The following is a 24,883-nucleotide window of genomic DNA, read 5'->3' on the forward strand; positions in this document are numbered from 1 at the left end:
TTAGTACAAGCCAACCTTGGCAGGAATTTCTTTAAAACCATTTTAACAAAGTGCTAATGGTTTTTTACTAACTGCTGTTCACTGCTGGGAGTGAGACAATGTCTTGAGTTATAAGATCTGTTGGTTAATATGATCTATCAGTTAATACATGCCAAGCCCAAACGTATCTCTGAATAATGGTCTAAATCAGTGTTCCCCAGCCTTGGCAAGTCCCAGATGTGTCCAACTCCCAGAATTCTCAGCAATTGTTAGGTTGACTGGTGATACTGGGAACTGAAGTCCATACATCTGGACGTTGCCAAGGTGAGGAATACTTTTCTAGATTGGGATGCTGGCTGCAATGCAAATATGTTTCCTGCCCCAGACAAAGACATTCCTCTTCTTCCAGTTATTTCTATAGCAGTGTTTCTCAACCTTGGCAACTTTAAGGCGTGTGGACTTCAACTCCCAGAATTCCCCAGCCAGCACAGCTGGCTGGGGAATTCTGGGAGTTGAAGTCCACACGTCTTAAAGCTGCCATGGTTTAGAAACACTGTTCTATAGTGTTATAATCAGGCTTTAGTTTTAGTTCCCAATCAGTACTGGTGTAGTGGATTGTGTATACGTACGTATTTCCTGTGTATTTATTTAAAATGCGACTGTATTGTTTTTGTTTCTTTTAGTGGTTTAATATTAAGGAACTTTGTAATCGACTTAGAGAACTTCAGTTATTAAGCCTGAAGGAATGGATTAGGGACATTCGAACTTGCCCTTAGTCACTTCTTCTGGTATGTAAGAATCGCCACTTTACTTCCAGTGAGAACTGGTTTGACATATAATGATAAAGAGCATTGAGCAATGAACTGGATTCACTCCTGCCATTATCCTACTAGCCTGGCCATTTACTTAAGCTTTCAGCTTCAACCCTTTTAATACAGCACAGAACTACCAGTCCTCCCTGAAGTTGCCAATAGATTATAATTTTTAATGTGGGAGAAGGAGAAATGATTCTCAAAATTAACTTTACATTAACTTTATGTTAAAAAGTAACATAATTGACTTTAAGCCATGCAGTTTAATACTCGGTCCATTGAAATGTGAAGTAAACCCATGTTTCTGCTGCTGCCCCCAGATGCCCTTGGTCTAAAAACAGTTGTATGTCTCTGGTTTAGAAGGAAGAATGATGCCTGCATTTCCTTTGTAGATGATACAGTATAATTTTGCAATGCGGAAGGTCAGCTGGTTGGTGGTGTTTACTAAAACAACATTTATTGCAAAACAGCACAGAAGACACACACAGGCTGCTTCCCTCCCTTCTCAATGGAATAGTGTCTTACTGGAAGGGTACATGGAAAATTAAATTTGGTTAGCAATCCCCCCATCTCCACAGCAGCCCCTGAAAAGTATAGTCCTGTGACAGGCAGAAGAGATCTTGCAGAAGGAACTCTAGGCAATTCCACCAAACTTCAATTTCTGGGGTTCTTTCAGGGAAGCGACAGTAGCTCATTGGATCGTTCCCATTACAGTGGCAAGGTGACTTCTAGATCTATATCCAGTAATACCTTAGTGATGTTCTACCAGCCCATATTTCAGATTTGGCTTGCAGGGAAGGAAGACTGCAAAGCGCATTGCTGTGACCAGACAGTGCTGTATGTTCTTCAAGAAACACCTGAAGGCCAGTTCCAGGGTAGGCTGTTTTCTCTAAGCCTGAAATCAGATGGGGAAATCTTTGTGTCTATGCTTCTTTGCAGTTCCTTGTATTCCCTATGGATCTTTCTGGAAATTCCACAATTTATGGGACTTAAGGTGTCTGCTGGATGGTGACAGTCCTGTGCCCACGTGCCAATAGGCACGCATAAACATTGTCTTGTTGCATGGCAAGGGGAAGTGGCCAGGGCAGCATGTGGCTAAACCTTTCCTTAATATTTGAAGATGTGCTAAACACTTAAGCACATACACATCAGGAAGATGGGATGAGGGTGGGTGGGTGGTGGACCAAACTGGAGGTGAACAAGTTCCCGCAGTTGGGAAGGAAGGAAGGAACCAAAGGGCAACTCTATTTACTTTCCACCCCTCTGCAATGAGCAGTGAGGTTGTTCAGATTTATATAGAGACTGTGTAAATACCAAGAAGAGCTGAGCCTTTATATTCTTTGAGTTCAATTGCCTCTTCACAGAACAGCCTGGATAGTTAGAAAGTGGAAGTGCAATTTTTTTTTCCTCCAGCACATATGTGAGGAAGAAGTAAATATCTCATAAGGGACTTCTGTTCCCACTTGGTGCACTCCCTGGCTATGCATATAAAATTACATGTCACTGACTCTTAGAAAATAGGTTAGACCACAAGATTTGATCAGCGAATGGGTTAGATCAGTGTTTTTCAAACTTGGCAACTTTAAGATGTATGGACTTCAACTCCCAGAGTTCCCCAGCTCTGTTAGATGAACCTTCCTCAAATTGGTGCCTTCCAGATGGGTTGGGATTGCTAATCCCAGAATTCCCAACCACCCTGGTCACCGTCTATTAATGATTGGAGTTTCAACACCTCTGGAGGACAGAACGTAGGAGGATAGATGGGCACCCTGGAAGCAACAATCCATCATGTTTAGAGCGTGTGAGCCAGTAGAACCATAATAATGCCCCCGGTTACTATCAAGAGCAGGAAACATTTAATTGTATTTTAATTAAGTATCAGTATTATAATATCCCCATCAGCACCTAGCCAACCTTAGCTGATTGAAAAAAGCTAAGCAGGGTCAGATCTGCTCAGTTCTTGGATTGGAGAAGTAACCCCAGGGTAGTAGAGTAGATTGAAATGTTGAAAAACATCCCGGAAGACAAGGTGTTCCTTCCATATTGTTGCTATAAAAACTTCATGGATGTGTCCCTGAAGTCACCAGGAGTCATCCCTCACTGGAGGGAGTTTTAATCTCTATTAGGTATAGATATAGTTATTAAAGCCACATGGAAAGATCCATCTTAAATAAAGATTGCTTTTTAAGGTGATGTCTGCTGTGACATGCATCCATTATCTCCAGAAGTCCAAGTGTGTCCTTCATCCTAAAAGAAGCTGCTGGTCTATACCACTTCCAACTTTAAGTGGACATCATACCTTTAAAGGCTGCCCAGCTCCCTGATTTATCAGAAACAGAAGGTTCTACCCTATCTTTCTCTTGATATAAAAATTCTGAATAGACCTAGAATTTTTCATTTTTGTATTTCTTTATTGGGAATGTGACCTTTGATTCCCTTGGCTGCTAAAGGGATTGTACCTGCTGGCACAGGATCCTACAGTAGATTTCCTGGGCCCTCTCTACTGTGCATTTATTAGCATATATTATCAATGATTTATGTGTAATGATGAATATGTTACAATTTATAGATGTGTAAGAGTCCTATTGCCATTTTCACTCTAGATTTATTGAATGAAGCTATACTTCCTCTTATATTGCGGGGGGTGAGGGGGGTGAACCTCTCTTGGGGTCCAGATTCTCCTCACCTATTTAAAAAAAGGGAGACCCCAAAATAGCACAGTGATAACCTCTAGTGTTATCTTTATTTCCAAGATTACTTTGGGGTAACCTTTTCAAGTATGTACATCTCCCCACCCCCCAAAAAAGTAAGGTAAGCTTGGATGGTAGAAGGCATTAATAATGGCTGGAGAGAACAGCAAGGAACAACCATACAATAGATTGTGATTTATAGTCTGTGGTGGCCAAGCTCACAAAGCAGGCTGCGCTAGAATTAAACAAATCTCATTATAGCTTAGCTAACTGTGATCCCAGTCTCTCTGCCTGATGTTCCTCTTTAATGTGCTTGTATTAGTTTTATGGGTGTTCCTATTTCTGTGCAATGTTCAAAACCTAGGATTCCTTGGGGTTTGGGAGAGAGCTGGCCTTTTTTCATTACGTTGAAATGCAGAACCTGTTCCTTTTTTGCCTCACTATTTTCAAGGAGACTGTGGTTTTATTTCCTTCTGTTCCAAAACTTGCAGTTTAGGTTGGCTGCAGGCTGCATGTTTTCCATCTGACGCCACTTCCGTGCTCCTGTGCCTTTCTATCCATGCCTGAAGGACAGCACATCATCTCTTGTGACTCAGCCTTAAGAATCATGCTGGAACTATGAAGCTGGCACTCGATAAAACCAGGATGGGCTTCCCCATGACTCTTTCTGAGCCATCTTTGAAGTGTTTCAGGGAAGAAGAATTCAGGGGCTGTAGCCAGCTTTAAACCATCACAGCTTTCCTCCTCTCCTTCAGCTTTCTCAGGCTTCTCTGTTCTTCCCCTCTGTTCCACTCACCAACTTTCTTTGAGAAAAGGGTCGTGGGAGCAAAATACCTCCCCCCTTCTCCAAATCTAGCTCCCTCTCAAGGGGTATGTGGATAAACAAAACCATTTGGAGATGGAGTGATCATTCTGAAAATACTGACAGCTTTTCAGCCATTCTTGGCTCACTGGACCAAATTCCACTTGCTTATCAGAAGCCCCGGGGCCGAGGACTTGTGTGCTGAGCCGGGCACTTAAACAAAACTGGCACTGACCTGGAGGCCAGAAAACAACAGCGAGTGTCTGAGTAACACATGTTTGAAATAGTTGACCCAACTTTGAGGGCTATGCTCAAAATGTGTTACTCAGGTGCTTGCTGTTGTTTTCTGGCCTCCAGGTCAGTGCCAGTTTTGTTTAAGTGCCCGGCTCAGCACACAAGTCCTCGGCCCCGGGGCTTCTGATAAGCAAGTGGAATTTGGTCCAGTGAGCCAAGAATGGCTTTGGCTCTGGCGGTTTTCCACCCTCTCTGGGCTCCTAGAAAGATGGCAACTAGAGTGCCTGACATTAAGGATCATGGTCTCAGTTCTAGCTGGCTGTTCAGGAGGGCATCTACATTGCTCTCTTTCTCCTCTGAGTGTTGGACTTGAGACAAGTACCCATAGCATGGAGAGGCTGGGCAAGGAATGGAGGAGAATGCAGGCAACAACAATCCAAAGATGGTGGGCTGGTCAGTTGACAGCTTATCCCTTAAGCAGCACCTTAGCCCAGCTGGGGAGAAATCTGGGAGGAAGCATTTCAAATCATTCAGAGAGACTCCAGCTTAATTAACTCCTGATAAAGGAAGGTGAGACATTCCTGCTACAGTTTCCATGGTTCTGCATTGACCCCAAGGCCAGCTTTAAAGATAGCTTCCTGAAATCTGTGTTGTTCTAGCTTCTTCGATCTCATCCAGCTATGCGGGCTGTGACATATGGGCAAGAAGGACTTTGGGTTCCCATTCCAGAACCCAACAACTTAGCAGAAAAAGTAGAAGGATGCTCAGGCAAAGTTGTGTGTATGGCATTTTTTCAAGTAAAATAAATACAAACTGCTGTCTAAAATGTGTGTGTTGAGAGGGGGGAATAAACCATTAAGACTTTAAAACTGTCAGATTGTGTGTGAGCACGAGTGTAAGCACCGAGAATTGAGCTTGACGTAAGAGCAACTTTGTTTTTGCTCCTGGCTTCATGTGTGCAAGTCACCTTCTGCTGGTTGACTCCTTGAAGACTCCTCTTGATCTAAATTCACCTGGGAATGGTAATCTGTGCTCAGGTAGCATCTAGGCTAGATGACTACTGTGCATTAGTTCCAGGGATGTTCTGGGAGAGATACCAGTTTGGAAATCGGCCTGCGTACTATTGTGCTGGTTCGAATTCAGTCCAAATTCAGTTTAAGATGCTGACACTTGACTGTGTTAAAGGAGCACATTCTGCATGCTAACCTGTCTCAGTACATTAAGATCATTTGATGGAGCATTTCTCCAGTGGCCTCCAGGAATGATTCTGGAATGCCCAGGCATGAAAGATTGGCCTGGCCCACAGTGGACTTTCCCTTCTTTTTTTTCCTTTTTTGAGTCAGATTGTTTCCCAAAGGTTGTAATTGGTGTTTAAGATGGGGGCATGATTCTAGCTGGTGGTTGATCTTATCTCTTGCCTTTTTTTTTTTTTTTTTGGACAGATGTTTTATTGTATAATTGAAGCACTTTCTCCTAGCAAAGAGTGAGTTTTGGAACTTACTCAAGGGTGCAAAGGGCCATGCAGAACATTGTGAAGTTGATTGATTTAACATCCTCTCAGAGCAGCCAATGTGGCACCAGTGCTAGCATCTTTTTAGCACCGGGTGAAGCCCTCCCCTTTTTAAAAAAAATTGTCCCAGATGTGGATGTCCTGTTTCTTTAATGCTATTTTTAAAATGGGTATTTAGTGTATGGGGTTGCATTTACTTGGCTGGTTTTGATGTTGTTGTTTATGCTGCACTCTACTGGCTTGGTGTTTAAATTCCTCAGTGAAGTGTAAACAGGTTTTGTATAGGTTCCAAGTTGTGATCTTTTGTTGAAAATAAAGGGCAAATCTGATCTTGCAAGTCATTGTTTTGGCAGAGTTGTTCCTTGATTTCCTGCAACTTCTGCTTGGTGTAAGGCTTGGCACATCAGATGACTTCCATACTTGGGAGAATGATTAAACCAAACCGTGGTTGAACATTCTACCAGCAAGCAATAGCACCTGTGAGTTCCCACCACCACCACCACCGAGGGGATTAAAAATGTTCCTATTTTAAATGAACTGGCAGGTTTCCCTATATGCAAACCAGATGCAAGGATACTGGTTTAAGCTATGGTCTGTTCAAACAGATTAAAGTAAATCATGTTTTGATCCTGGCTACTTTGAACAAGTCATAATTTAAATGAAAAGTAGACAGTGTGGAGTTCTGAGTTACAGCTCCCATAGTCTTTAATCATTGTCTGTGGTGGCTGGGTCTGATGGCAGTTGTGATCCAAAACACTTGGAGGGTGCCATGTTGCTTAAGTCGCTTTAGCGAAAGTACAGAAGCCTTAAGCTTCCTTGTAAGCATGGCTTAACAGTATCTTTGAAAAAGACCTGAGGGTTATTCTGTATGACTTTCCCTGCTGCCACCCTAGATAAATACTTTTTGTTTTGTAAACACAATATCTTATATTATTTAGTTGAAGTATTTGCATTTATTTGGTTCACATATACAGTATATGTTGGAAATATTGATTAGCTTGGATTGAGAATGCTATTTAGAGACACAGGCTTTAAACCAGTTTTGAGTCTGTAATATGAATGTATACTGTTGTGTCTGGAAAACTTCTGTTAATCCATAGGATCACAGATAACACAAAGGAGCTTAAATTTGGAGGCAGTAATTGAAATATTGGAAGTACTAGAATTTGATTTTTAAAATTTCTGGCACATTAACCTATTTTTCTTTCCCCGCCCCCACCCCTTTACAGTGTTTTTGAAGACCTGCACTTTGAAGAACAAGGAAACACCTCTGTGTTGGTTAACAAACATCCACGCCCTCATGGATTCTGAGCGCTCTGTTGCTGCCCAGTAGCTGGAAAAGTGGGATGTTTATGTGGAAGTGTCTCATTTTTGGGGCTGTGCTGGTCATAGCCACACTGTCCACTGCAAGACCAGCGCAAACCCTGCCAGAACAAGGTAGGAGCATCACCCACTTCGTTCATGCCCGTAAGTTTGTTTCTGTTCTTAGGTGTTTTACAGCCATGATGTTGGTTAATGGGAAGAACTATCAGAGCAGTCTTTTGCCAAACATATACCCAGAAGAACTGAGTGGAACTGCCATAACTTCTTTCTAGGAACAATATTTTATTGGGTGTGTATTATGATATATCAGCCCAAGATGTTTTTTTGCTCCGTGAGGAGGAAAAAAATGTGTTTTCCTCCATTTTTGCTTATGAAAGCTGGCAGGAAGATGGCTTCCTCCCTGAGTCTTCTCTACTGGCTGTGTAATCAGTGCAAGATTGGCTATGTGGGATATGCATTGCAACCTGGTTCTGCAGTTTGCAAATCTCCAAACTGAAGCAAGAGAGTTGGGGGGAGGGAGGGATATCAAGAAAAGTCAAGATGACAATCAATAGGGTGTGATCCAAGACAGTATCTTGACTGTTTTGACACTCTGCATCATGGATACCCCTAAATCAAAACCAACATTTTAAGGAAGTTGCTGCTGCATAGCTCACATGATACACTGCTACTCCGTACAGGTTGTCTGTCTGCACAATCAAGTGCCTTTCTCAGTGACACAATTGGTCTGGGTTCACATAACATTGTAAACATAAACGCTGGTTAACAGAACGTAATGACTTGGTTCCATAATACATGATATGCCTAAAGAAATGACCTTATAGCATAAGAGGATCTGATTCTCACTATAAGCGATGCTATAGTTGTTTAATCTTGTCTGATTCAATAGACCGCAACTGTCTGGGTTCAAACAACAAACCTGTAAATCCAAAATCAGAGAAGCCCAGTTACAGTGTATGAACCTGAAAAAGAACACATCCCAATGCACTGGCTGGGTTAATAAAAGACAATCTCATAAAATGCTATGTCCAGACAAATAAACCAGGCTTTTGGTGGTGACCTGGTTCATGTAGCATGCTAAGACAGTGGCTGCATGCTCACAACCTACTGATCCACAAACTACCCAACTCAATTTTTACTTGTGGCCTTGCCCCTGAATGTCCCACCTCTGGTTTGGAATGCCTTTCTTCTCAGGCAAGATCCTGTAGGATTGTATGGCAGAGGCCGGCAACCGATGGATGGTGTTATTGTGCAAGAGAATTATCCCAAGGTGCCAGAAGAAGGTTAAAGCTGCAAATTATGAGCTGGAATAAACGTTCTTTCACGCTGAAGCCGGTAGCTGGATCAGAAGCAAGCCAAAGTTACTGTTCTTTTGATCAGACAAGGACAGGCAACCAGTTTCTTTTATTTCTACTTCAAAGATGTCATCCTGATGGCCAGCCAAAGATCTGCAAGCATCTTGCACATCTGTATTCTTTTCTGTTATTTGAAGCATATGAAGTCCTGTCTCACTTCATAAGCTTCAAATGTTCATCCGCTGCCCTTCTGGCTGGAGCATTCTTGAGCCAACCTGCAAAAGGACATTTTCCCATTGCAGTTGCAAAAATAAAAACAAACCCTGTGATCTGAAAGCATGTTAGAGCCTAAGGCAGCATTCCGCGTTGGCTTATCAAAACAAAAGGCAGACTTTGAATGATTAATTGCTGGGCTCCTTATCATCTAAAACAATCTGTTAATACTTTCTAAAGAGTAGTCCACACTGGCTTTACAAGCAACTACAAGTTTACAAGTAACTAAGAGAATGAAGCCTAAGATGAAAGCCTTCTTTTATTAACCTCTCCCTTCTATAAAGTGCCATTTTGCTAAGCGCACAACCGTTAGTTTCCAGGGTCATAACGCAATTTGTAGGCTAATACAGGTAGTCCTTGCTTAAGTACCATTCATTTAGTGACGGTTTGGACTTAAGATGGTGCTAAAGCTGACTTATGACCGACCGGTCCTCATACTTACAACAGTGGCAGCATCTCCCCAGTCATGTGATCACGATTCGGGTGCTTGGCAACCAGTTTGCATTTATGGCCATCACAGCATCCCATGGTCATGTGATTGCCATTTTTGACCTTCCCAGCTGGCTTCTGGCAAGTGAAATCAATGGGGAACCGCATGATTCGCTTAACGACCACGTGGTCTGCAGTGATTCACCTAACGGCCACCGCAAAAAAGGTCATACAATTGGGTGAGATTCACTTCATGACTGCTTTGCTTAGCAACCAAAATACCAGTCCCAGTTGTGGTCATTAAACAAGGACTACCTGTATTCTAATTACAGGAGGCTGCAAAAATGTTTTGCTCTTTCCCTGATGGAATTGTGCAATCCCAGAGGACCAATGTAATATTTGAATGGTGCCTTTCTTTATTTCAGTTAGAGATGTAGAGGGTAGCACTGCAATTCCAGAAAAACACATCTTAATTGGGCCGTAGGGTGCAAAAGTTCTCCACATTTAGATTCTGTGATGGACCTATTTAGGTAGGTTTCAGGATATGAACTCTAACAATACAGAGGAGAGGCAGGGGGAGGCTGTATGCTTGATCCCTAAAGGCTGAGCCTTGGTACCTCCTGTGGTTAACCTTCAGCTTTATGGAAATGGCAAATTAGCTGCTTTGCAATTTTGTCTCCAGCAGAGCTAACAGCATGTGGCTGGTGCTTTATTCATTAGACACCGACTCAGCTTGATATAAGTACCCAACCATGATTTATTATGGCCTATGATAGTCTTCGGCAATCACAGAATTGAGCATCTATGTATACAATCCTACATGAAGCACATGTGATGCCTTTGAATGCTGGCTCTGGACGATGGGATTTGCAGACCAAGACATCTGGAGGGTGTTTGATTGTGGAAGACTGTTACAGCATTTGCACTCTATGGAATCCCTTCTCTGTCTTGGTAATTTCTTCCTAAAACAAAGGATATTTGGTCCTACTGATGTAGAAAAAAAATACAATGGTATAATTTAGGCTGCTAAATTCAGGAAGTATTAACACAAAATGAACCAGTAGATGGACTTGCCAACCATGCACAGATATCCTCACCAGCTCTAACCTGTCAATGAGATACCAATTGATCTACCTGTTCCTTTGATTGACACTGTATGTATTTAGAATGGAACTCAAGATTCTAGATGAGGCAAGTATGTGAAAATCTGGTTGATCTCTCAGGTGCATTGCAACATTGACTAGTGTTGATTTTTCACTTGTGTGGGTTATCTGGATTCTAACTGAAAGTTGACTCCTCAAATTAGAACCTTTCAAAGGAGATTAGAGCTGATAAAACAGCATTTCAAATAACACAGGTGTTAAAATACCATGGGTGCAGAAGCAGTAGCCTATCCACATATTCATTTGATGGCTATAAAGTTGATGAAATTTGGTAGCTTTCAGTGGCAACTTGTTTTTCAGAATGAGTTGGCGAAGCATACAAATGGGTTGTTAAGTCTGGAGCTGAATGCAAACTTTCACAAGACACACTCCCCAACTTCAGATGTAAACTAGGATTCATCAATAGACTGAAATTTATGCTTTCAGAGTATAGTTAGCAGCTCGGAGTGCACAGAAAACAAATTTGGATTTTGTCTTGTATTTTGGTGCCTTCAAATCAGCTATTTCCTTCCCTGGATATGGAAAATATGCTCAAAATCTTGCCAAAGAAAAAAAACAGAAAGATGGGAAATGAAGAGACACCTCTTCAGCACCCCGTTGTGCTACCCTGTGATCATGAAGGCGGAGTTCACAAAACACTTTTTTTTTAACCTGTTAAATCGTGTCTGATTCTCGGAGACTGCCTGGACAAGTCCCTGCAGTTTTCTTGGCAAGGTTTTTCGCAAGTGGTTTGCCATTGCCTCCTTCGTAGGGCTGAGAGAGAGTGACTGGCCCAAGGTCACCTAGCTGGCTTTGTGCCTAAGGTGGGACTAGAACTCACGGTCTCCTGGTTTCTAGCCCAGTGCTTTAACCTCTACACCAAATTGGCTCTCTTAATTGGTGAAAACATGCCTATAAAGGTGTGAAAATTTCCAAGTTGACGCTCTGGGGAAACATCATAATCTGATAAGGAAACTAGTCCAAAGGTTAGAAAAAGGAGAAACTGAAACTGACAGATTTTCTCATACCTTTTCACAGTAGGAAAGTCATCAATAGGAAAAGTTGGCAACTTTCTTGGCCAGAACTCCTTCCATACGCCTCGTGGGGAGCAGGTGAAGTACAAAAGCATGTCCTACACAAAACATACTGGGGATGTTGGAGCTAAAACTGAGCTGGCAACCCCTTCTCATTGTTTTGAGATTGGATGCAACAGATTGCTTGCTCCCAGGTCCTGCTGAAAGCAGAACTTGTCTGTGTGGAAATTAACCAGTGGCTTGTGCCTATATAAATTGACTATTTCCTCCCTGCACCCACCCATTTACTGTGACCCCAAATCCTCCCCTGAAAGGGGTTATTTAGTCTTCATCTTCCAAATTTTTGCCTTACTAAGCCACCTCCTATTTACAGGCTAAACACCCTTCCCGGCCACTGGCTTTACTCATTTGGTCCTTCACAGCAGATCAGCGGAGGAAAGACTGACCGGCTAGCAAATCACTTTGCATTTCTAGCCTGCCATCTTCCCCAGGAGGCGATCACAGATAGTGAAGGCTCAGCTCTTTCTCTGTTGTGCCAGTATCAGCTGGATTCTTGAACCTGAATATGTTCTCTTCTAATAGGGTTATTTTTCAGCTGTATTGATTTGTTGTTATATTCTTAGCATCCCATAAGTGACTTCATTTTTACAGGTGCTGACTTCAGTGTGTCTGGATAGGCAGAATGTTTCATGAGACAGGATAGGAAAAAAGTTTTTTTAAGTGTTCACATATCAGGCTAAGCCAGTGGCTAAAACTTTTTTTTTTTTCACACCAGTAGAAAATATATGTAGCTCGGAGTTGAACTGTTGGTTCTTGGGATTCTTATTCTCTGAGCCCTGAACTCAGTCCTACCAAGCTCAGAGAACACCAAGAACCCAATAGACTGCTATCTATCTATCTATCTATCTATCTATCTATCTATCTATCTATCTATCTCCATCCTATCTCTCTCTCTCTCTCTCCATTCTATCTATCTCCATCCTATCTATCTATCTCCTATCTCTCTCTCCATTCTATCTATCTGTCTGTCTGTCTGTCTATCTCCATCCTATCTCTCTCTCTCTCTCTCTCCATTCTATCTGTCTGTCTGTCTGTCTTTCATCCATCCATCCATCCATCTCCCAAAAATCAGTCTCTGGGGTCTGTGCACCTCTATTTGATGATGTCACCAGTCTGGTTGACTCTTTCCACCAATTTTTTTGGGAATTCAAAATTGGAAAGTAGATTCATTTGGCTCAGGAAGCCAAAACAAACCAATTTGTCAGCTTTTTGAAGCAAAGAAGGAGAAGGAGAGGAGGAGGGGGAGGTTGAAATAATTGCGTAGCCAAAAAGTGGTGGGTTTGCTGCCCAAAGTGAGTGGCACCATCTTGGAGTCTCTTGGAACCATAAAATGCTTTGTTGGCAGGGAGCTGCATGTGGGCATACTATGGTCCGTTTGGTTTCAGTTAGCATGTTGCATTCGTTTGGCCAAATGTGGCACTGTCAACAAGTCATGGTTAGACTCAACCTGGCTTAGCTAATATGTGAAATCTGTGAACATCTTATTGGTAGCTAAGGATGAGACTGACCCCATCCTGGATGTCCCTCAAAACATGGTTGCTCCAACAAGCTTGGAAATGGTGAGCTAGTGAGGTTGCCACATTGCCTATCACACTGAATCCTCTCTCCTAGACTTTTCAATAATAACATTGATGTTTTTTAAATTGTAGAATGTTTCTAATGTTGTTTACTTCACGGTCTCTTTTTTATTGTACGCCGCCCTGAGTCACATTTTATGAGATGAGTGGCTATAGACATATGACAAAATAAGTGAATAAATAAAACGCAAACAAACTTTGGCAGAGATTCACTTTCCAGTCCTTCTGGGCAGATTTTTGTGTCAGACAAAAGTATGCATGGGGGCGGGTGTTTGGTTTGGTTTTTTTGCAAACTGAGCTGCGGCACAAGAAATCTAAGTACGGGAGGAATTCAGCTCGGTGTGAATAGCGGAGGGATGTGTATAAGCTGGGCGGAGGGACCAAGAGCATCAGTGACCGATTTGTTTGATGCTGTGATTAATTACTAGGCTTGGCCCGGGGAGATGGGAGATGCGAAGAGAAGAAAGCAGTTGCTGAACAACCAAAAGGTCGAAGGTCATGCATAGCAGCTGGGGCATGTTTTTACAACTCCTTTTCCTGCGGGGAAGCCAAGGTATTGCATTTTCCTGGCTCCAGCCTTGCAAACAAAGAAAAGATCCCTACACTCTGGCACCGTTCCCCCCCCCCCATAAAAAAAAAACTCTGAGTGACAACAGGGCCAATTTAGGCTTTAAAAATCTGATCTGCAGAAAGATCGATCGCTAACTTTTGTCCAAACTATCTAAGGTTTGGGAGAGGGAATGCAGATACTTTTAAAAAACTGCAATGTAGCAAGATGAAAATGAATGAGGGATTTGGCTAGGTAATGTTTCCTGCAGCTCTGCTGAGAATTCTGTTTAGGGCGTTTTTCATAGTCTGCGCAGGCCAGTCTTTGGCTCTTACGTAGGGAACGTAAGCCAGGCTTAGAGCAGGGGGTAGCTGACTATGGCTTCTGTGATCTGCTTTATGTTGGGTCTGACTCGTCAGGCTAAGCCATGATGCGGTTGGGTTGGGTTGGTTCTGCTTAGCCAGTTGGGTGAACCCAGGCATGGTAGCTTAAAAGTACAGTTACAGTATACTATACTGCTGTGGTACTTAGGGTAGTATACAAAGCCAGCTATTTGTGGATTATTCTGCAAGCCATGATCATGGCTTAGCACAATGTGTGAACCCAGTCTATTTTCAACAGAACCCTAGGGTGGAAATTGGAAAGGTGGAGAAGGGTGAGAATAGAGTTGGTTACCTACTTTGACTAGTGAATGAATTGTAGCCCTTCCTGGAGTATAAAGCCCTGGCAATGGTTATCCATCCCCTCTTAGATCACCTCTTAGATTGACTACCGCAATGCACTCTACATGGGGCTGCCTTTGAAGACAACCTGGAAGTTGCAGTTGAGATAGAATGCATCAGCCCACCTCTGGCTAAATAACTCTGGTTGTGTGGCCACTGCATCAGCTTCCACTAAGCTTCTGCACACAATTCAAAGTGTTGGTTGTAATGCATTAAGACCTTTATGGCTTGGTGCCCAAGTATCTGAAAGATGGTCTTCTTCTGGAGTTCATTCTGTCTGATTTGTTCATACAAAGATGTTGGAGTGCCCCCATATGAGACTGCGCTGGGAACCACAGCTACAGTGGGTTTTTTGGATACATACCTGTATACCTTAACTCTAGAGAGCTTATGGTACCCTCCCCTACAGTCTCTCTTGGGGCAGACAGCTCTTTTGCAGACCTTTCAACTGTTGAAAAGTAAGTCACTTATTGGGTGTTGGGTTTTGATCTTGGAGGTGTTTTGTTTTTTTAAGATTTGCAGATTTTATGTTCAGCTGCTGTTCTCACTGCCCAGTGAACTCTGAACAGCCAACCACTTTTTAGTTGAGTGAGTCTTGTGCATTATTATTATTATTATTTGGTATGTAATACAATTATTGAAAATTGGATTAATTAAGTAAACTGTGGTCCCCTGCTTAAATTAGCCTAGGTGAGTCATGCAAGCACAATGTATTTGTGCATTTAAAATCAGAGATTTTAATGCAAAACTTTCCAGGGTACAAATATTGCTGCACAAAGACCTGGTCAAATTCAAATAGTTAAATAATATTCACCTTTTTTCTGGAAGAGGAATGCTGGCTAAAAGAAGATTATTTGAACTGAAGCATAGCATCCTCTTGGATTGGAAATGTGAGACTGTCTGGAGCCTGGCACACTTTAAGGAGCTGGCCTGGCTGGATCTTGTCCCTGGATAACTCTGGGTTCCCAGGTCTCTCTAAATCTTACCCAGAAATCATTAGAGATGTTGCTGTTTCCAAAACTTGAGGATTGCCCATTAAAATAGCATCCTGCTGCTGTGCTAAATCAGAAAGGGGACAGGCCATGTTTAGTAAAGAAGCTACTGTTTTTTCTTCCAAATTGGAATTCAGGGTGAAATCTCCATTAAAGCACCAATGCTATCACAGCATCTCCTACCTCAAGGAAAGTTATGTTAGAACCTCAGTATATTGTTCTCGGTTAAGGAAATGGCAGTATTTAAATGTGAAGCTTGCTTTTTTCAAGGTCAGGTGAGACACAAATGGCTTGAACCTGGTTCCAAACCTTTAGAACCGGAGATGATGACTTTGTATGGATTTAAAGTTAGATCTGATGAAGTCATGGATATGTCTGTTGCTGCTGACTCCAGGTTCAGGAGCAGTGTGCTGTCTGAAGATCAGCTGGAGTGGAGCACTGCTGGGGGAGAGCTGTGGGCTCTATTGGGAATTAGGGTCATGGCTAAGATTGAAGTGATCTGGTCCAACAGTGATCTGGTCCAACAGCAGAGCTCTTCTGATGATGTTAGGAGATTGAATTGTACTGGGGAAAACATGGAAGTGGACTTCTGATCTGGATAAGGCAAAAATCCTTATTAGGTCTTTCAGGATTCATACTGTCTGTTGGTCAGAAGAGATGATCTGAAGAAATGGGAGGCTAAGCCAGAAAAGGGATGATGATGATGATGATGATGATGATGATGATGATGATGATGATGATGATGGCTGTTTTACCTAAGACCAACTGTAGTACCTGAGTTTGCTTTTTGTCCTCTTCCCCATCAATCAATTTTCCTTTGGAGTTAGGTTTTTTACTGATTTCTTGGTATCCATTTGCTAAAAGTGGAGGCAATGCTTTAATTAAAATGCTATAATTAAACTAATATAAGTATTTGGAAACATACTGCTGAGGTGTGGGATGATACTGCATACAATAAATCAGGAGAAAAGTACATGCATGTAACAGTAAACTATAATTTAGGATTACATGCATGAGTGGCAATACACACATGTGCCAGGTTCAGCCCTAATCGCTCACACCTTCTCTCCTGCAGCCAGGAGCAGAAATGTACACATTTTAGATTTACTTTAGCAGAATTGAAATTCATACATATAAATGCAGCATGAGTTATGGTTTTAAAGCAAGTTTTAGTCAGCTAAAGTCATACAAGCCACTTCAAACACTGGATTATTTTTACTGATTTAGCAAACTAGAGTTTGCATATCATGAATATCCCAATGTCATAAATCGTTATAAAAGGGGAAAACAGTACCCAAGGGAATCCTACCATCTACAGATTATTTAAATTCTCAACTGTGCTTGCTTCTTTAAGTAACCTTTGGCGTAATTTGATTCAAGGGTGAAATTTAAGGTTGCCAAAGATCTGGATATTCCTTTACTATAGCTATATAGAGATGTCTATAAAGTAATACTCATGACGGTCAATTGTTCTCAGCTATTCCATTCTTGCCAGACTAAATTCTCTTTTTCCAATGCTTGCTATGAACCCAGCTTTTGTACAGCATTTTTCGGCTCAGAGGCCTGCAGAACAGTCTGTAGTACATTATCATACAGTAAATAAAGAACTGTAGACAATAAATCAACCAAAACAACAAGGTGAAATGACAATCACATAGTCATGGGTTACAGTAAATGAAAGACTTCCCAAAGTGGAGGGATGAAGAGAACTCTGGCCAATGCCCCCATATCAAGTTTGGTTTTGATTTTTTGTAGTTACTTGATAATAGAGAAGAAAAGGAGGCAAAAACTAGCAATTTTTCCTTAGTGTGACTGCTGAGCATTTGTTCTGCTGGAAGTGTTGGACTATGGAATGTGTTACACAAGGTTTTTTCCTGTTGTTTGTACCAGATGATGGTTCACAATAGTAAACGTATCTGTTAGAAAGCAAGATAATTGTCAGTTCAAAAGGAGCCTTGCTGTTTTGACCATGCCTGTAAGGCAGTGTGTCTAAATGGAAGTCTTCATAGTGGGCTTTGTTTCTCCACAGCAACATTCCCCAACCGGGTGCCCTCCAGATGCATTGGGAGTGCAAGAAGCACCATCTTGACCCATCAGGAAGTGGAGCACCTAGGAGAGGTTGCTCTGTAATCAATTGTCAAAGGAAACATCCCCCAAATGAGGCGATTCTGAGGCGGAACTTGGGGATTAATCAAAGAGAGTATCAGGGTTGAACTGTGGAGTCCTTGGTGCTCTCTGAACTTGGTTGTTTGTTTGCAGATGTTTCATTACCTGACTAGGCAACATCTTCAGTGCTGAAGATGTTGCTTAGTCAGGCAATGAAACGTCTGCAAGAAAACAACCAAGTTCAGAGAGCACCAAGGCCTCCACAACTTAGGGATTTCCAGTGCGTGGAAATGGGAGGATGGATCTCCATCTCACTCCTTTCTTGCAGCCCACTCACATCTGAACCACCCTCATCCAACTGTGCTTGTAGCTTTCATTCTGGCCCAGCTATCATAATCTTCTGATTGCGCCGAACGCAACAGGTGGTGGAGTCCTTGGGTGTCTCTGAACTTGATTGTTTGCTTGAAGATGTTTTGCTGCCTGACTAGGCAATGAAATGTCTGCAAGTTGGGCAATGAAATGTCTGCAAGTTGGGCAATGAAACGTCTGCAAACAAACAACCAAGCTCAGGGAGCACCAAGAATTCTACGGTTCAACCCTGAGCTACAGAGATTCTCTTCTGTTGGCAACAGATTGCCCCTCCATGCATTTTTTTCAGGCACTGAACTCTTCGTTAACCCTTGGCTTTTATAAGCTGGAAATGGTTTGGACTGGGTTTGGGTTCTAGTTTGGGAGAGAGGAGGGAGTGTGGTGTTGCCCCCCACACCGCCCAAGCTCAGCAGTCTGGGTTCAGCCACTGAGACTGCTTGCCAGAATAAGGAACAGATGTGGCACATGGCTTCCGTGCAGCAGGATGGAGGGAAAGCGATGGATAATACCTTCCGTGCGCCACCCCAGCAGAACTGATCCCGGCCGGCCTTAAAGAATGGCCAATTAGAGAGGGGTTTCCCTCCTCCTCTTCCCCCAGCCCAGATAAAAAGAGACTGATCCCCAGAGGCCCAACTAAGCACTTCCTGTTGGGATTAAGGGATCTGGGGTGACTGTGTGTACATGCGCACGAATGCACACACACTTTCTCTCCTCCTCTCTCTCTCTCTCTTTTCAGGAAATACCTTTAGTAAGCCCTGGTGGTGTTTCTATGGCAACCGCAGAGGGGACCTGCTGATCTCAGCCATTCAGTTCTTTGTTGTTCTGGGCTCCCTTTTGTGGCTTTGCATCCTCAGAGCTGGCCCATAACTACCATTTGCCCTTTGGGGCCAGGCTCTGAATGCAAATGTTCTTTAAAAAGACACACACACCAAACAAACAAACATTCAGAGGGCCTCATCCTGCACAGGGCGATTTGCATGCAACACCTCTCCTCCCTCCATTTAGGGACCCGTCTGAATACCCAACCAGTAAAGGTCAATCCAGCTGCTCTTCCCCTCCTCCCGCCTCCAGATTTCCTGCTCTTTTCTCCTCTGCCTCCTGTCCACCTGGAGCTGGGTTTGAGCTAGCCAGAGGGAGAAGAACCTCTCTGCCCCAGCTCTGGAACTTTGTCTCCTCCACACCTTTCTTCTCCTCCTCCTCCTCTTACCCCCCAGGTCCTTGGAGAGTTAATGGCAACTCTGAGAACCCTCCATCCCTGCCTCGCCTGGCTAAATTTGGGCTTTTCTTTCATTCCAAAGCTGCATTAAAAAAAAAATAGCCAGAGCTGCCCAAAGAACTCTTGGGCATTACACCACACTTCTGATTTTCAGACTTGTTTCATAAACCATTATGTAATGTTCCTGGCAGGAGCAGGCCCTTCCTCCTGCGCATGGGTCATCTTCTCCCTCCCCAGCTCTCTCCAGGCTAAGATTCTCATACTGCAGCTTTGAGCGTGAGATATTAGAGACACTCTTTTCCAGATCTCTGGAGGGACACCAGAGGCTTTTGAGGTTGGCCATCAATCTTCTTTTCTAGTTCTCTGTTGCTGAAGCATGCACATTCAGGCTACTTGTTTGCCCCACAGCAAATGTTCTTGGCATTTTGTTTTTAAACTTGGGATCCCAGGACCTTTGTGGCCATGGTTGGTAAAATGGTTACCTTGCCCTTTCTCTTTCTTCTGATGTTCTAATACAGTGTTTCTCAACCTTGGCAACTTTAAGATATGTGAACTTTCAACTCCCAGAATTCCCAAGCTGTCTGGGGAATTCTAGGAGTTGAAGTCCACGTATCTTAAAGTTGCCAAGGTTGAGAAACACTGTTCTGATATGAAGGCAACCAAAGCCAAGGGACATTCAAGCCATCTGGAGTCAACTCAAGATTCATTTAGTCCAAAATCTTGATAGCCCACTGGGTACTACTAGGCACTGTCAGAGTGGTATATATAGTCCACTTTCCCTGAAGCTATCAGAGAAGAGAGATATGGATGTTACATTGTGCGATGCCCCCATGGACAAGATTTTTACATGACTTCCACGCACCCCTCTTGAAGGTATGAGGATTTCTCTGTTTTTACACAGGATATACACTGTGTAAAAATCAGGACTGCTAAGAAAGTGATGTACCACTGTAGGGCCCTCTGAAAATGGAGCTGAGATGGTTCTGTAATTCGATTTGCGGGTAAAAAAATCCAGGTCAGCTTGGAAAAGGGACAGGTGAGAAAGATTTCTTCTGAAATCCGGCTGAGCAACGTAGACCAGTCTTTCTCCAACTTGGCAGCTTCCTGGAATCTTGGGCTATAGCTTTTAAAATTCACAGCTAGTCACCAGATGCAGGGGATTATGGAAGTAGAAGCATGCATCTGAGGATAGTGTCAGGGTGAGGAAAGCTGATAATAAAACTAAGCTATGTGGATTAATGGACTGCTTCTGTTTAAGTAAGGTATTGATCCATGCCTTCATTCTTGGGGCAGAATGGCTACCAAGTAAGGAGATGACAATCAATTTTTTATTATGCTCAAAGATCAGAAGTTATACATAATGCAAAGAAAGATGTAGGTGCCATACATTTCAGTTCATAAAAATAGCTTACTAAGAGGATATTTTACAATATGAGCTATTAAATGTAATTAAAATAAGTTGGAGAAATCAGTTGTTGTGCCTTGGCTGCAGCAACACTCCTTGCTATCTTTATTAGTATCAGATAGTAGCAATTTAGTGCAAAACTCATGTTTTAACTGGGAATTGCTGGAAGATGGGTGTCAGGTGGTGTTTTGAAGAATCTTTATAGTAACAAAAAAAAAACCACAAGTTGAACTGGCTTGCTCTCTCCAGACAACAAGGCATACACGTTTGTGTATAGAGACTGGGTTATATCTACTACTTGGTATGGCAAAGGGTAAATCATTTTGCCCAGTTCCAAAGAATATTTTCCATAGGCTGGAGGAGTTTCGGGTGCCCAGATAGTTTGCAAATTTCCAGATATTCCTAGTTCTAGAGCTCCATGATAGGGAACTAAGTTCAGTTTGTAGTTCTGCATCCCCCAGCCTTTAGCATATAATCCTTTTAGCCTGGCCGAAGCCAACAGAAACAACTTGTTCCTTGGGCAACCGCAAAAAGGTTTAATATATTTTCTACTGTTAAAGCCCATAACGAGGCATAATCATTGGTTAAAACCCAAACAAGGAAGGAGAGAATTGCAATGTATTCAATTCATTCAGCCTTCAAGTGCTGGCTTTCCATGTGGATTCATGCACACTGCAGGGATCCTTGGAGTTGTTTTAGGGATGGGAGGAGTTCAGCTGGGGCATTGGTTGAGCAAAACTGAAATGCAAGTTATCAGTGCAAGATTTTATGTACTCTTAAGTGTTCCGATAGGGAGCCAGTTTGGTGTCATGGTTAAAGGCAGTGGGTTAGAAATCTGGAAACAGTGAGTTCTAGTCCTGCTTTAGGCACAAAGCCAGCTGGGAGATTTGGGGCCAGTTCTTCTCTCGCAGCCCTAGGACAAAGGCAATGGCAAACCATTTCTGAAATTATTGCCAGAAAACTGCAAGTGTTAGATGGGTTTGCTTCGGGTACATTACCTCAGTAACGTAAAAACGTAATACAAGAAAAACCCGTTGTCAACTCCGCTGCCTCTTTTAATTCTAACTGTTCCTGGCTCTTGCATTCTTTGCAACTTCCATTTTCTCTCCATGCACATTATACAATATCTTTCATTCTTCTTTTTGTGACAGTCATTCTGTTACGCATTTTTCTCCTCCATAGACTTTTCCACTTCATCATTTCACCAGGCACTCTTTATATTCCCCATTAGCACAATTCCACACTCTTCTCTTGCACTCTGTAACAATTCTTTTCACTCCCTTCCTGCAGATTTCACATGTCTTATGTCCACTTTCCATTCATTCTGTTAGACAGTAATCTATTCTTTCACGCTTCTTTTTTTCACTTCTTTCCTTTTCTTCCATGACCCCTTCCCCAAGATCTGTTCTTGACAGTAGCAGAAAATGGTCTGAACCACATTCAGAACCCCCCCATCCTTATATCCTTTACAAATTATTTAATTTTTCATCATGAACATCATGATGAAACATTGTCCATGAAACATGAATCTATCATGTTTTTAGATTTATATTAATTCCTTTGCCATGTGTATGTATGAATCGGCATGCTTAACCCATGTAGCTGAAACAAACAGACCTTCTTGAAACAGGCACTCACCAACCAGTCACCATTCTCACTCATTCTTGGGTCAATCAGTTTCTCCATACACATTTCATTCCCATCTGTCCATTCATGATACCTAATAGAATAGTTCATCTCCTGAATCACATTCATCCAGAAGGATGAACACTTTTTCCAAAACTCATTTCTAGTACTTTTAGTACCGTTATTCACAGGAACATAGCATGCAGCTATCAACAACCTATGGATTCCTATTTTCCTACACATTCACAACAACATAAACAATAAGAATCCATCTTGTCAGACATATGTTTTAGGCTTTTCATTCATATTTTATTTATTAAACAAATTTATCTAGCTGGCCATCTAACAAAATAAACCGATTAAGCCTAGATTTTGAATTTTCTGCATGTATTTATCAACTGAATTAAACTGTAGATATTGAGACCCCATCATTCACATCTAATATAACCTCCTCCCTTCTCTTAGTTTCACAGACCAACACCACCTCTATTCTTCTTTTTCTTTTCATGCTTTTCCCCAGTGTTTTTCAAACTTGGCAACTTTCAGATGTGTGGGCTTCAACTCCCAGAATTCTCCAGCCATCTTAAAGTTGCCAAGTTTGAAAAATACTGCTCTTCGCCATTTAGTTCTCTTACATTCCAAGTTGCAATTTTTCACAGGGCAGAGCCATCTGTCAGTCCTACAGGCAGGCCAGGTTAGGAAAAAGATTCCCAAAGTTTGGAACTATACTTCATTGATACAGGCTTGTTGTTGTTTATTCATTTAGTCGCTTCCGACTCTTCGTGACTTCATGGACCAGCCCACGCCAGAGCTTCCTGTCGGTCGTCAACATCCCCAGCTCCCCCAGGGACGAGTCCGTCACCTCCAGAATATCATCCATCCATCTTGCCCTTGGTCGGCCCCTCTTCCTTTTGCCCTCCACTCTCCCTAGCATCAGCATCTTCTCCAGGGTGTCCTGTCTTCTCATTATGTGGCCAAAGTATTTCAGTTTTGCCTTTAATATCATTCCCTCAAGTGAGCAGTCTGGCTTTATTTCCTGGAGTATGGACTGGTTTGATCTTCTTGCAGTCCAAGGCACCCTCAGATTTTCCTCCAACACCACAGTTCAAAAGCATCGATCTTCTTTCTCTCAGCCTTCCTTATGGTCCAGCTCTCGCAGCCATATGTTACTACGGGGAACACCATTGCTTTAACTATGCGGACCTTTGTTGTCAGTGTGATGTCTCTGCTCTTAACCATTTTATCGAGATTTGAAATTGCTCTTCTCCCAAGGATTAAGCGTCTTCTGATTTCCTGACTGCAGTCAGCATCTGCAGTAATCTTTGCACCCAGAAATACAAAGTCTTTCACTGCTTCTACATTTTCTCCCTCTATTTGCCAGTTATCAATCAAGCTGGTTGCCATAACCTTGGTTTTTTTCAGGTTTAGCTGCAAACCAGCTTTTGCACTTTCTTCTTTCACCTTCATCATAAGGCTCCTCAGTTCCTCTTCGCTTTCAGCCATCAAAGTGGTATCATCTGCATATCTGAGATTGTCAATGTTTCTTCCAGTGATTTTAACTCCACCCTTGGATTCCTCAAGCCCAGCTTGTCTCATGATGTGTTCTGCATACAAGTTGAATAGGTAGGGTGAGCGTATACAGCCCTGCCGTACTCCTTTCCCAATCTTAAACCAGTCCGTTGTTCCGTGGTCTGTTCTTACTGTTGCTACTTGGTCTTTATACAGATTCTTCAGGAGGCAGACAAGATGACTTGGTATCCCCATACCACTAAGAACTTGCCACAATTTGTTATGGTCCACACAATCAAAGGCTTTAGAATAGTCAGTAAAACAGAAATAGATGTTTTTCTGAAACTCCCTGGCTTTTTCCATTATCCAGCGGATAGTGGCAATTTGGTCCCTAGTTCCTCTGCCTTTTCTAAACCCAGGCTATAGGCTATGATAACAGAATCTTGGAAGCTTGACTTAGTTTTTCCCTCTCTCCCTCTTAAACTCTTGTGAAGCTCTGGCTGAGCTGCTTTCTCAGGCTTTCTCTACGCCCTTGGGTTAAAGCATGTTTTTGCAACTATCATCTCTGCCTCGTTTCTTCAAGATCATCTTGGCACTCTCTACCATCCTCAGGTGGATCCATAGATACTGATTTCTGCCACTCATCATGGTCAGTCAAGTCTTTCACATAAGGTAAATGCAGGATTCCCCCATGCATGTTCACTGTATTCTGTGCAGAGTAGGATCTCTGATCTGCAGAGTACCTTGCAAGCCAACATTCTGTTGTTTGCCTTCTATCAACATGGAAGTACATCTAGTGTGCTGATACTCAGGATTTTTTAAAAGAACTCAGAAAGGCTGATAATTTTGCCTTTCTCCCAGCAAGGATGTCACCACATCACAAGCCACTTTTGCTCTGCCCCTCAGAATCTGAACAGGCTCAGCCCCAGAGGAAAATTATTACCAACCAGAGCCCCTTAAGGAGTCCTCTGCCACTCTTGGTCATCGTCTTGCTTATTCCTTACCTCATGGCAAATATAAGGAATCAACATCACTACCAAAGAGGGTGGTTACTCCTGTTTTTCCTTCAAATTGTTTCTTCCTGGTAATCTGGCATCTCCCCACGAGCCTGCAGAGAGGGAATGAGAAGAAGGGAAGAACTGAAGTCTCCTTCAAGTTGGGTTCAACTTCTGATGACTACGTGGGCATGCCCATGCTGTTTTCCTGGCAACAGTAAAGAAGTGATCTGCCA

The 24,883-nt window shown here is 42.5% G+C and overlaps 1 protein-coding gene across 2 annotated transcripts in view; it reads left to right on the top strand.

The window, feature by feature from the left end:
• The window catches only part of FGFR1 (fibroblast growth factor receptor 1), a 90,194-nt gene that overhangs the window by 12,781 nt on the left and 52,530 nt on the right, over nucleotides 1-24,883 (top strand). For both annotated transcript variants that reach the window (XM_063311208.1, XM_063311207.1), the window contains exon 2: nucleotides 7,257-7,464. In XM_063311208.1, the coding sequence (XP_063167278.1) occupies nucleotides 7,374-7,464 (91 nt within the window). In that variant the 5' untranslated portion in view covers nucleotides 7,257-7,373. The remainder of the gene's footprint in view (nucleotides 1-7,256; nucleotides 7,465-24,883) is intronic.

Source organism: Candoia aspera, chromosome 9, assembly GCF_035149785.1.
Source record: "Candoia aspera isolate rCanAsp1 chromosome 9, rCanAsp1.hap2, whole genome shotgun sequence".
NCBI classification, from domain to species: domain Eukaryota; kingdom Metazoa; phylum Chordata; class Lepidosauria; order Squamata; family Boidae; genus Candoia; species Candoia aspera.